The 13,153-nt window shown below is 46.1% G+C and overlaps 2 protein-coding genes across 2 annotated transcripts in view; both read left to right on the top strand.

Moving 5' to 3' along the window:
- The first annotated feature begins 6,041 nt into the window (after positions 1 to 6,041).
- The window catches only part of LOC140116867 (uncharacterized), a 97,752-nt gene continuing 90,640 nt past the window's right edge, over positions 6,042 to 13,153 (top strand). Inside the window, exons 1-2 of the mRNA XM_072133303.1 lie at positions 6,042 to 6,061; positions 6,339 to 6,511. Coding sequence (XP_071989404.1) covers positions 6,042 to 6,061; positions 6,339 to 6,511 — 193 coding nt within the window. The remainder of the gene's footprint in view (positions 6,062 to 6,338; positions 6,512 to 13,153) is intronic.
- Positions 6,432 to 9,082, top strand: LOC140119847 (uncharacterized). The gene is made up of 2 exons (XM_072139270.1): positions 6,432 to 6,511; positions 6,988 to 9,082. Exon 2 carries the CDS (start codon positions 7,155 to 7,157, stop codon positions 8,364 to 8,366), a length of 1,212 nt encoding a protein of 403 aa, XP_071995371.1. The 5' UTR covers positions 6,432 to 6,511; positions 6,988 to 7,154; the 3' UTR covers positions 8,367 to 9,082.

Below are 13,153 nucleotides of genomic sequence, written 5' to 3'. Positions count from 1 at the left end.
AGTCACCGATGCCCCATTTTCAGAATAAAGGGGTCCAACCTGTTCTGACCCATTTTTTTTTGCATTGATATACCTAAAAAATTTCTTGGGATTTGTTTTGCTATCTTTAGCCACCTGTCTTTCATTTTGTATTTTGGCTGATTTGATTTCCTTTTTACAGATTTTGGTAAGTTTTTTTGTAAGTATTGAAAGCCTCTGGTGACCCGTCAGATTTATATTTTTTAAATGCCCTCTTTTTCTCATTAATTGCCCTTTTAACTGTAGCTGTAAGCCACGCAGGGTGTAATCTCGCCCGTCTATACTTGTTACCTGTAGCCACGCGGGGTGTAATCTCGCCCGTCTATACTTGTTACCTGTAGCTGTAAGCCACGCAGGGTGTAATCTCGCCCGTCTATACTTGTTACCTGTAGCTGTAAGCCACGCGGGGTGTAATCTAGCCCGTCTATACTTGTTACCTGTAGCCACGCGGGGTGTAATCTAGCCCGTCTATACTTGTTACCTGTAGCTGTAGCCACGCGGGGTGTAATCTAGCCCGTCTATACTTGTTACCTGTAGCTGTAGCCACGCGGGGTGTAATCTCGCCCGTCTATACTTGTTACCTGTAGCTGTAGCCACGCGGGGTGTAATCTAGCCCGTCTATACTTGTTACCTGTAGCTGTAGCCACGCGGGGTGTAATCTAGCCCATCTATACTTGTTACCTGTAGCTGTAAGCCACGCGGGGTGTAATCTAGCCCGTCTATACTTGTTACCTGTAGCTGTAAGTCACTCGGGGTGTAATCTAGCCCGTCTATACTTGTTACCTGTAGCCACGCGGGGTGTAATCTCGCCCGTCTATACTTGTTACCTGTAGCCACGCGGGGTGTAATCTCGCCCGTCTATACTTGGTACCTGTAGCTGTAAGCCACGCGGGGTGTAATCTAGCCCATCTATACTTGTTACCTGTAGCTGTAAGTCACTCGGGGTGTAATCTAGCCCGTCTATACTTGTTACCTGTAGCTGTAGCCACGCAGGGTGTAATCTAGCCCGTCTATACTTGTTACCTGTAGCTGTAGCCACGCGGGGTGTAATCTAGCCCGTCTATACTTGTTACCTGTAGCTGTAGCCACGCGGGGTGTAATCTCGCCCGTCTATACTTGTTACCTGTAGCTGTAGCCACGCGGGGTGTAATCTCGCCCGTCTATACTTGTTACCTGTAGCTGTAAGCCACGCGGGGTGTAATCTAGCCCGTCTATACTTGTTACCTGTAGCTGTAGCCACGCGGGGTGTAATCTAGCCCGTCTATACTTGTTACCTGTACCTGTAAGCCACGCGGGGTGTAATCTAGCCCGTCTATACTTGTTACCTGTAGCCACGCGGGGTGTAATCTAGCCCGTCTATACTTTTTACCTGTAGCTGTAGCCACGCGGGGTGTAATCTCGCCCGTCTATACTTGTTACCTGTAGCCACGCGGGGTGTAATCTCGCCCGTCTATACTTGTTACCTGTAGCTGTAAGCCACGCGGGGTGTAATCTAGCCCATCTATACTTGTTACCTGTAGCTGTAAGTCACTCGGGGTGTAATCTAGCCCGTCTATACTTGTTACCTGTAGCTGTAGCCACGCAGGGTGTAATCTAGCCCGTCTATACTTGTTACCTGTAGCTGTAGCCACGCGGGGTGTAATCTAGCCCGTCTATACTTGTTACCTGTAGCTGTAGCCACGCGGGGTGTAATCTCGCCCGTCTATACTTGTTACCTGTAGCTGTAGCCACGCGGGGTGTAATCTAGCCCGTCTATACTTGTTACCTGTAGCTGTAGCCACGCGGGGTGTAATCTAGCCCGTCTATACTTGTTACCTGTAGCTGTAGCCACGAGGGGTGTAATCTCGCCCGTCTATACTTGTTACCTGTAGCTGTAGCCACGCGGGGTGTAATCTAGCCCGTCTATACTTGTTACCTGTAGCTGTAGCCACGCGGGGTGTAATCTCGCCCGTCTATACTTGTTACCTGTACCTGTAAGCCACGCGGGGTGTAATCTAGCCCGTCTATACTTTTTACCTGTAGCTGTAGCCACGCGGGGTGTAATCTAGCCCGTCTATACTTGTTACCTGTACCTGTAAGCCACGCGGGGTGTAATCTAGCCCGTCTATACTTTTTACCTGTAGCTGTAGCCACGCGGGGTATAATCTCGCCCGTCTATACTTGTTACCTGTAGCCACGCGGGGTGTAATCTCGCCCGTCTATACTTGTTACCTGTAGCTGTAGCCACGCGGGGTGTAATCTCGCCCGTCTATACTTGTTACCTGCAGCTGTAGCCACGCGGGGTGTAATCTAGCCCGTCTATACTTGTTACCTGCAGCTGTAGCCACGCAGGGTGTAATCTAGCCCGTCTATACTTGTTACCTGTAGCTGTAGCCACGCGGGGTGTAATCTAGCCCGTCTATACTTGTTACCTGTAGATGTAGCCACGCGGGGTGTAATCTAGCCCGTCTATACTTGTTACCTGTAGCTGTAAGCCACGCGGGGTGTAATCTAGCCCGTCTATACTTGCTACCTGTAGCTGTAGCCACGCGGGGTGTAATCTAGCCCGTCTATACTTGTTACCTGTAGCCACGCGGGGTGTAATCTAGCCCGTCTATACTTGTTACCTGTAGCTGTAGCCACGCGGGGTGTAATATCGCCCGTCTATACTTGTTACCTGTAGCTGTAGCCACGCGGGGTGTAATCTCGCCCGTCTATACTTGTTACCTGTAGCTGTAGCCACGCGGGGTGTAATCTAGCCCGTCTATACTTGTTACCTGTAGCTGTAGCCACGCGGGGTGTAATCTCGCCCGTCTATACTTGTTACCTGCAGCTGTAGCCACGCGGGGTGTAATCTAGCCCGTCTATACTTGTTACCTGTAGCTGTAGCCACGCGGGGTGTAATCTAGCCCGTCTATACTTGTTACCTGTAGCCACGCGGGGTGTAATCTAGCCCGTCTATACTTGTTACCTATTGGAATAAATTTAGAAGTATAAAAACCCAGGATAGATTTGAATTTCTCCCATTTAACATTAGTATCACCATGTGACAGTATCTGATCCCAGTCTATATCCTGTAGTGCAGCCCTGAATTTTTGGAAATTAGCCCTCTTAAAATTCTAAGTTTTCGATTTTCCTACCTGTTTCTGCTTTTTAAAGTTTAAGAGGAAAATAATTATATTATGATCGCTGTTCCCAAGGGGTTCCCGGATACTGACATTTCGGATACGGACAATCTCCGGGTCTTTGGATAGTGATAAACTTTCCCACATCTCCCTCATCCATCATTACTCCCGTTCCTCCATATTACTCTGACCAACCACTGCATCTCACTTTCTGCTGTTCTCTCTAATCTTTTTCTGATAGATCCCCCGAGTGTACTAGCTAAACCTATTATGGGATCTGTTGGATCCTCCCAATCCCACACATCCCACTTATCTGGATTCCAATATCCGGATGCTGCTGCAATCATTTTGTGCCCCTTGTTTTTGCTAACTTTGCCCTTTCTTTTCTTGTACTTATTCTGGGCTATTTTTTTTCAGCAGCGTTTTCTGCAATGTTCTGATAATGCTTTAGTTTATCATTCAGAAGGCGGCTATTACACTCCAACACCACCTTCGGTCACACGTCACGTTTACCGCATGCGTTTAAAAAACGCACTGCAACAGCTGAAGACAGATTTGCCTAATTAAACAGCTGTTAACGCTTGCATTCACTAAACGTAAATGTTAACGCTTGTGTTATCATTGCGTTTACGGTTGCGTTTGTAAACACGTGTTAACAGCAGTTTAATTAGGCAAATCACTCCATGCATTAAACGTGAAGTGTGACCGCACCCTCTGCCCTCCCAACTCAGTTAGTTTCTGCTCTAACTGAGACACTTTCCTTTCAAGTTGATTGCGCTCATGCAAACGTCTGTAGGCATTTGCCAATATCCAACATGGTCTGTCTAAAGCAACTGCATCACCTGACTTAACTGGGACCTCGTCTAGTATGTGTACTAGATCGAAGGGTTCCGACCCTTTTAATTTTGCTTCCCATGGTTCCACAGTATCATACAGAGTCTGGGACCAGCCCGGGACGGGCATGGTTTTGGTATCTTTCTTTTTCCGGAACATCTTAGCACCGTGCCAATTGTCAAAAATTTGCACCAATTTACGGTGTCCAATATGCTTCCACCCTATGTAGTTAATTTTAGGATATCCACTATGGTTCTTTAGATATCGCTTCCGATATCCTGCCGACTACGCCAATTTATGTATCACTGAGTCAGCTACGTGCGGGCAGAGCCCAAACATACGAAGCGCTCACCAACACACAGATTGGGATGATTAAAACCGTAATACTTTATTATTGAAAATTACATAAAACCGTATAATTATATCCTTATCACCTAGTTCTTATAATCATGAGAAGCAAACATCAATATATTTACCGGATAGTGTAGCATCACTTCCCTATCAGGGGACCTCGATATCACATCAGGGATGAGACAAAGGACAAGGTTTTACTCCATTTTGTATATTGCTTATTAGAAACTTAATAGGCCACATTGTCACATTCTAAATGATGTAATTATCATTCACACTCCAAATGCTTCACATTTGTATCACAAACTCCCAGCATGCTCCAGGTGCACCCACAAAGTCTCCCTCCATGCCCGTCCAGTATCTACTATTAGTGAGGAGCGGCACAGTCCAGCGCCATCACTCCTCCCTCAGTCCAGTGACCTCCCCTCCAGTGTCTCGAGAATCCCCATCTGTCACATCACACATGTCATGGACACAATTGCTTCATATAGAGTTTGCTCTTAGTTCTTCTCATGTTTCCTCAGGTTCTATAGATCCAGGACTCCCAGAGGTTTCTCCTAAAGATGATCCTTTCCATCAATGATCCACCAGGGATCCGGGAGAAGGACAGAGAGCAGATGGCGGCCAGGATCCTGGAGCTCACCCTGGAGATGATCTCCTTGATAACCGGAGAGGTGAGAGTCTCCCAGGACACGGCTCTTACCTCTAGGAATAACAGCGGGAAATGACTGGAGAGGTGAAGGATTCTTAGGATCTATGTAGTGATCAGTGTCTCCCCATACACAGGATTACACAGTAGTGAAGAAGTCGTCTGGTGAGTGTGTGACCCCCCGTGTGTCAGGAGGATGGACCCAGAGCCCCATCACCGAGCCTCCACCTCATTCACTGATACATGAGCAGAAGATCCTAGAACTTACCTCCAGGATCACTGAGCTGCTGAGCAGAGAGGTGAGTGCTGCCGGGAATGCTGGGACATTGTACAATAACACAAGGGAGGGGTCTGGGTGATGACTGTGTCATTGTGGGTGTCAGGTTCCTATAAGGTGTCAGGACGTCACTGTCTATTTCTCCATGGAGGAGTGGGAGTATATAGAAGGACACAAGGACCAGTACAAGGACATCATGATGGAGGACCACCAGCCCCTCACATCACCAGGTAAGAGGAGACCTTCCTGATTATAGAGGACAGAGCAGGTGTGAGGTCACCTCCTCCATCATCTCATCATCACATATAGACAATGTATCAGTCACTGTGTATATTTCCTATAGATGGATCCAGTCAGAGAAATCCACCAGAGAGATGTCCCAGTCCTGGAGATTCCCGAGATATTACACAGGAACCAGAGAGATGTCCCAGTCCTGGAGATTCCCGGGATATTACACAGGAACCAGAGAGATGTCCCAGTCCTGGAGATTCCCGGGATATTACACAGGAACCAGAGAGATGTCCCAGTCCTGGAGATTCCCGGGATATTACACAGGAACCAGAGAGATGTCCCAGTCCTGGAGATTCCCGGGATATTAAAGAGGAACCAGAGAGATGTCCCAGTCCTGGAGATTCCCGGGATATTAAAGAGGAACCAGAGAGATGTCCCAGTCCTGGAGATTCCCGAGATATTACACAGGAACCAGAGAGATGTCCCAGTCCTGAAGATTCCCGAGATATCAAAGAGGAACCAGAGAGAAGTCCCAGTCCTGGAGATTCCCGAGATATTACAGAGGAACCGGAGGAGAATGTCCCACTGGATCATCAGGTAGGTGGAGCTTAGGTTCCTGTGAATCCTCTATAGATGGATGTAATGAAGCTACTTACCTTCTCCAGCAGCAGTGGGTGAAGGGTCTATGGGGAGATGTTGGTTGGACATAACTATAAATGGTAGAAGAGCAGGAGAAGTGAATAATCTTGTCCCTGGTGTCCATGAGTCTCCACCTCAGGATCGGGTCACATCGGGTTATGCAGTAATATAACCGGAACATTGATGTTGATGTGTAAAATATTGGGATGAATGTGGATCCCGTCTCCTCCTGCAGGAGATTATTCCCCTTAGTTCCTGGTTCTGGAGGTTTCTGTCCATCACTTGGATATAAGAGAATCTCTGGAGACATCTCCTTGTTTTCTCAGGTCCTTCATGTTGGATCTTTCCAGGAAAGTTGTGGTGGAAGGAGGAGCGGAGAGGAAATCCCCTCATCAGTGACAGAGGAGGGTAAGAGCCTTTCATGTATCTTGTGGGTTATTCTTCCCTTATACATTGCAGGGAGAGGTCACATCCAGGGGAGGAGATGGAGATGACATAGACACCGGCTCATCTGTCTCTGGTCTCCTCCTCCCGTCTGGTATATCGGATGTTTCCTCCATGATGTCCAGCTCACACCTCACACCTTATCCCAACCCTCCCCTTCCTCATCCGCTATCACTCTCCTCTTTAACCCTTTGTTATGCACTGATCTTGTTCCCTCTTCCTGTATCTGTCACCCCATCCTATAGAATCCCAGAATCTCCGGCCTCGTCTCCTCTACTTTGCTCATCTTCTAATCACTGTCACACATCATCTCCAGGACTTCTCCTGACCAGGACTCGTTACCCTCAGATAACAGTATATTCCTGACCCCTCCCTTTATATCTGCCGGAACCTGGGAAAAGGGAAACTCACAATATTAATATCTTCCCTGTATATTCCAGGAGATGAAAGTCCAAGAGGTTCCCATGGACGTCCCCCCTCAGCTCCTTGTGGTGAAGTACAAGATAATCAGTCACATCTTTCCACCGGGGAGAAGCCATTTTCATGTCCAGAATGTGGAAAATGCTTTAGTAAGAAAGGACATCTTGTTCATCATCAGAAATCTCTAATGAATCAGATAAATCATCAGAAGACGTTTTCCTGTAGTGAATGTGGGAAAAGCTTTAAATCAAAAGCGCATCTTATACAACATCAGAGAACTCACTCAACGGAGAAATCATTTTCATGCCCTGAATGTGGGAAATGTTTTACCAATAAACCAGCTCTTGTTCAGCATCAGAGAACTCACACAGGAGAGAAGCCATTTCTATGTAATGAATGTGGGAAACGTTTCATACGGAAATCAGTTCTTGTTGAACATCAGAGAACTCACACTGGGGAGAAGCCATTTTCATGTACTGAATGTGGGAAAACCTTTAATAAGAAATCAAATCTTTTTGATCACCAAAGAACTCACACAGGGGAGAAGCCATTTTCATGCACTGATTGTGGGAAATGTTTTAACTATAAATCACGTCTTGTTCAACACCAGAGAACTCACACAGGGGAAAAGCCATATTTATGTAATGAATGTGGGAAATGTTTTACCCATAAAGTACCTCTTGTTATACATCAGAGAACTCACACGGGGGAAAAGCCATTTCTATGTAATGAATGTGGGAAATGTTTTACCCATAAATCAGATCTAGTTAGACATCAGAGAACTCACACGGGGGAAAAGCCATTTCAATGCACTGAATGTGGAAAATGTTTTGCTAATAATTCGGGAATCATTAGACATCAGAGAATTCACACCGGGGAGAAGCCATTTTCATGTACTGAATGTGGCAGATCCTTCAATAAGGAATCAAATCTTTTTGCCCACCAAAGAATTCACACAGGGGTGAAGCCTTTTTCCTGTACTGAATGTGGGAAATGTTTTACTAATAAATCGGAAATCATTGTACATCAGAGAAGCCACACAGGAGAAAAGCCATATTCATGTACTGAATGTGGAAAAAGCTATACAATTAAATCCAATTTTGTTGAACACCAGAGAACTCACACCGGGGAGAAGCCATATTCATGTACTGAATGTGGGAAATCCTTCAATAAGAAATCAAATCTTTTTGACCACCAAAGATCTCACTCAGGGGAGAAGCCATTTTTATGTAATGAATGTGGGAAATGTTTTAGTCACAAATCAAATCTTGTTCAACACCAAAGAACTCACACAGGGGAGAAGCCATTTTTATGCAATGAATGTGGGAAATATTTTCATCAGAAAGTACATCTTGTTCAACACCAGAGAACTCACACAGTGGAGAAGCCATTTTCATGAACTGAATGTGGAAAATGTTTTATCCGGAAATCACATTTTTTTGAACAGCAGAGAATTCACACCGGGGAAAAGCAGGTGTCATGTATCGAATATGGGAAATGCTTTAACCGGCGATCAAGTCTTGTTGACATCATCAGAGAATTCACACAGGGGTGAAGCCCTTCTCATGTATAAAATGTGGGAAACATTTTCACCGGGAATCTGCTTTTGTTAGACATAAGAGAAGTCACACAGAGGAGAAGCCATGTTAATGTTCATAATCCTAAGAAATGTGACTAGGTGAGATCTCTATTAATTTCCTGGCGGTAGATGATTTCTGCAGTATATATGTTTAACTAAAAGCTTACATTATGAACAATGGGGGGATTTATCAGGACTTTTAGGTCAGAAACGGGTGTGGGTGACCTGCAGTGGATGGGGGTGGGGGTGGCCGGCAGTGGAGTAGGAGTTCCTTTCCGCGCATGCGCCCCAGCTGCACTTTCACATGTGAAGGACCTGGCGCAGAGATAAACACTGCACAGCCGGGCGCTGGATAGATCTGGGGCCGGAGTTCCTTGATGTATAAGGCGGCAGTGAGGGGGCAGCGACGTCAGCGCATGAACGCCGGGATATGATAAATGACCCCCAATGTTTCTATAAAGTCCTGATCCCAATAATTTGTCAAGGTTTATTATTTATCTGTTACATTTTCAAATAAACAAGTGACCTAAGAACAAGAGACGCGCGGCCGTCATTTCTGATACATAATAGACATTACATACCGGGGAATGACCATAACAACAGCAAAACAAGACGTATCACATGGCAGAGACGATGGTCATATAAATACGGCCACTGCACGTCTCCAAGTCACACACCACACACCTGACATGTAGGAGAAAATAGACATCTCAGACGTCTCTACTTAGTGGGACCAGATTCTCTCTAATCTATAAGGACAATGCCGGTGAAGATCTAGAATCTGGTAGGAGACGCAGTTGTTAACCACCTCCAGGTTTCATCCAGGACATAATAACTTCTGCAACACCCCTGCCGATGCAAGGCAGAGGGGTTGTTGCGAATACGGCCCACCATGTAGCTTGCAGCCTGTGTAGGGTCTGATCAACCCCACAGCATGTCACTACATAACACAGATGAGCACTGCAGCGGTAGAGTCTGCCTGGTAAGGCAGGAGTTGAGTATTAAATGTGATGTCATATGTGTCAACCAATCACATGTGTTCAAATCTTGTATCTGTGAGCTGGGATGCAATTGGAGGAGTAGCCACCACCTGACCAGTGGGAGTAATAAAACCCCTGGTCAGGAAAGTTCTAGAGAGCAGTCTAGTCTAGTTAGACAGGAAGACAGACCAGAGCAGGAGAGCTCTGCTCCCTGCCTGAAGAGTGGAGTGAGTTAGCTAGTTAGAGGAAAGGGGTATCATCCTACCTTCAAGGGTGATATCTGAAGCAACCCAGGACAAGCTGAAGCATCCTACTAGGACACAGCTACCTCCCAGCCTGCCCTTTGCATCCAGGCTGGTGATCTACTCCTGTGGCTCCCTCCAACTGCATCTCCAGCATTCTACCATTTGACAAGGCACGTTGCTACTGTTCCTGTCGGTTCCAATAAAGAACTGTAAGTTATTTTTGTTCAACGTCTGCCTCCGTCTGGTCCCTGCTACTACAGCTGTCACCATCACGGGCACCCTGTCCACCACACAGAGACCCATACTCTAGACACCAAAGGGTTGCCCCAGGGAGATCCGCTATAGCAGCCTCTCCCTCATCATTTCTTGCTAACACCACCCTGCTGGAGACCTGCCAGGCTGTAGGAACGCCTTCCGGTTCCCCATACCAAGCACCGTGACACTAGCGTGCCTAGGCCGCAAATGCCAACCACTCAGGTACTGCGGGCCCCGGCTGTCTCTAGCCCCAAGAAAAGGCTAGGCCCCGGTGGGGGATGTTGCACTTCCAACAGAATAACAAAAACATTTTTTCATAATATCACTAAACCACATTGTTAATGATACCAAGAGTGAAGGACCCGCGGACAAGCGTATGTGCCTACAGATGCCGAGCAGCTGACGCAAGTATCATCTGAGATGGCCACCAACTTCTAGAGCCTAACAGGCGGAATATGGAAGGAGAGATTGTATCACTAGGTCCCTGGTGCTGAACACAGTTTAACAAAACTTCTTTCCAGTCATTCAGTAGGAAATGTCACAACACCGGCTTATAAATGCTTTGTCACATGACCCAGGGCCCGCAGCTTGTGTGACCTGAGAGATCAGCAGGTCCTAGGAGAGACTTCCTTACAGAGTCAGGTTATGGAACTCATATGGTCCCGCAAAATTGAGAACCCTAACTCTTTCCCATCAATAAGGAAGTGACCTTCAAATTTTCCCTTCACCGATGCCCATTTCTGCACCCAATCAGGGCCACATCTGCCATGAGCCAGGAAAAAGTTCCCACCTCAGGCGGCAGATTGTGGCTCCCCAGTGGGGGACAGCAGATCGCCAATAGCACGGCCTTACCAAGCGCTGACAAGACCACACTACCTAAAAAATCATAAACAGTGTTTTACATTTAATGTAATTGACAGACAAAGCAGTGAAGCACAGACCCGTCTGTGTACACCGCTGTGCATGACTCAGGCTGGCGTGCTTTATGGCCGGCCTGTGTCTCTTCACAGTAGACACGGCAGCTAGGAGAAGACGGTACGGAGCAGCAGGGGAGCGCTGGGGCTGGAGCGTGAAGTTAAGTATTATGTTTATAATTTTTTTTGGTTGTTATGGCTGTATATAATACTACAAGGCACTGTTCTACCATCACCAAAGAAATTTTTCTACACCTAGAGGAGAGGCGGCTCTACCATCACCATAAACAGGGGGCATCCTCTACACCTAGAGGAGAGGATGTTTTGCCATCACCATAAACAGGGGGCATCCTCTATGCCTTGAGGAGAGAAGGTTCTACAATCACCATAGACAGGGGACATCCTCTACACCTAGAGGAGAGGAGGTTCTACCATCAACATAGACAGGTGGCATCCTCGACACCTAGAGGAGAAGAGGTTCTACCATCACCATAGACAGGGGCATCCTCTACACCTAGATGAGAGGTGGTTCTACCATCACCATAGCCAGGTGATGGTAGTTATATTCCTGTACATAGGGGGCAGTATTATAGTAGTTATATTCCTGTACATAGGGGGCAGTATTATAGTAGTTATATTCCTGTACATAGGGGGCAGTATTATAGTAGTTATATTCTTGTACATAGGGGGCAGTATTATAGTAGTTATATTCCTGTACATAGGGGGCAGTATTATAGTAGTTATATTCTTGTACATAGGGGGCAGTATTATAGTAGCTATATTCTTGTACATAGAGGGCAGTATTATAGTGGTTATATTCTTGTACATAGGGGGCAGTATTATAGTAGTTATATTCCTGTACATAGGGGGCAGTATTATAGTAGTTATATTCCTGTACATAGGGGGCAGTATTATAGTAGTTATATTCTTGTACATAGGGGGCAGTATTATAGTAGTTATATTCCTGTACATAGGGGGCAGTATTATAGTAGTTATATTCCTGTACATAGGGGGCAGTATTATAGTAGTTATATTCTTGTACATAGGGGGCAGTATTATAGTAGTTATATTCTTGTACATAGGGGGCAGTATTATAGTAGTTATATTCTTGTACATAGGGGGCAGTATTATAGTAGTTATATCCTTGTACATAGGGGGCAGTATTATAGTAGTTGGCTTGTATATGGGAGAAGGTATTATAGTAGTTTTATTTTGTATATAGAAGGCAGGATTGAATGTGTTATTGTAGCATTATTCCTCCTGTACATAGGAGGCAGTATCAATATATCCTTTCTCTGAATTGTACATGTATAGCACAGGGGAAAGGTATTTATGGCTGATCGACAGGTCACATTCTTTGCACATTAGATTCACTTACTAGTAAAAGATGTTCTTGTTTTGCATTAAGGCCATCTACCAACACTTTGTCTGTTATGACCCCACCCACATTGTCTGACCACACCCACTTGTTTTGACTCCGCCCATAAAATGGGGCCACTTTTAAAGTTTTTCCAGGGCCATTTTAAATTCCCAGTCTGCCCCTGGCTGGATTGATCTGTGGAGGTCTTTTCACCCGTCATTACAAGAGTTCACTTGCCACACAGCTAGATTTCATGCTTTGTCTAGAATAGATTATATGTTTGGCACCCCTGGTATTCACGCAAATACGACCTGCCCCTCTGCCTGTCAGACCACAGCCCTATTATTCTCAGCTTATCATGGGGGATGGAGGGGAGGATGCTGAGTAACAGGATTCATCCCTTCTGGCTCACTCTTATTAAGGCTATAGATAGAATTCCAGACCAACTATCACAGTTCTCTGAGATGCACAATGCTGATCAAGATGACTTGCTAAGTCCTATCTTCGAGGTTGCCTGCGCTCGTCTATTTCTTTTGTTAAAAAGTCCTCGGCACTGCAAGAGGAGGAACTGGCCAAGGCCTGTAGAGAGGCGGAGTTGGCCTTTGCTAGGAACCCAGACGAGGCAAACAGGGAGCGCTGGCTATCATTGGGCAGGGATTATCTTACGGTGGTAAAGGAAAAGGCAGCTAGAAGGCTCTTTTTCAATAGACATATTTTGAAGCAGGCAATCAATCAGGTAAGCTGTTAACTTGGTTGGCGAAGAGGGCATCCTCCCCCCCCCCCCCGGTATTACGTATTAATTCCACAGCAGGCCCAACAGTATCGTCTTCGGATGACATTCTTTCTGAATTTG

Source organism: Engystomops pustulosus, chromosome 2, assembly GCF_040894005.1.
Source record: "Engystomops pustulosus chromosome 2, aEngPut4.maternal, whole genome shotgun sequence".
Classification (NCBI taxonomy): Eukaryota; Metazoa; Chordata; class Amphibia; order Anura; family Leptodactylidae; genus Engystomops; species Engystomops pustulosus.
Note: the sequence above shows the minus strand (reverse complement) of the source record. Positions and strands in the feature narration are given on the sequence as shown.

Coding starts and splice junctions, on each gene's coding strand:
- LOC140119847 (XM_072139270.1), top strand. CDS start 7,155: ATGAATCAGATAAATCATCAGAAGACGTTTTCCTGTAGTGAATGTGGG.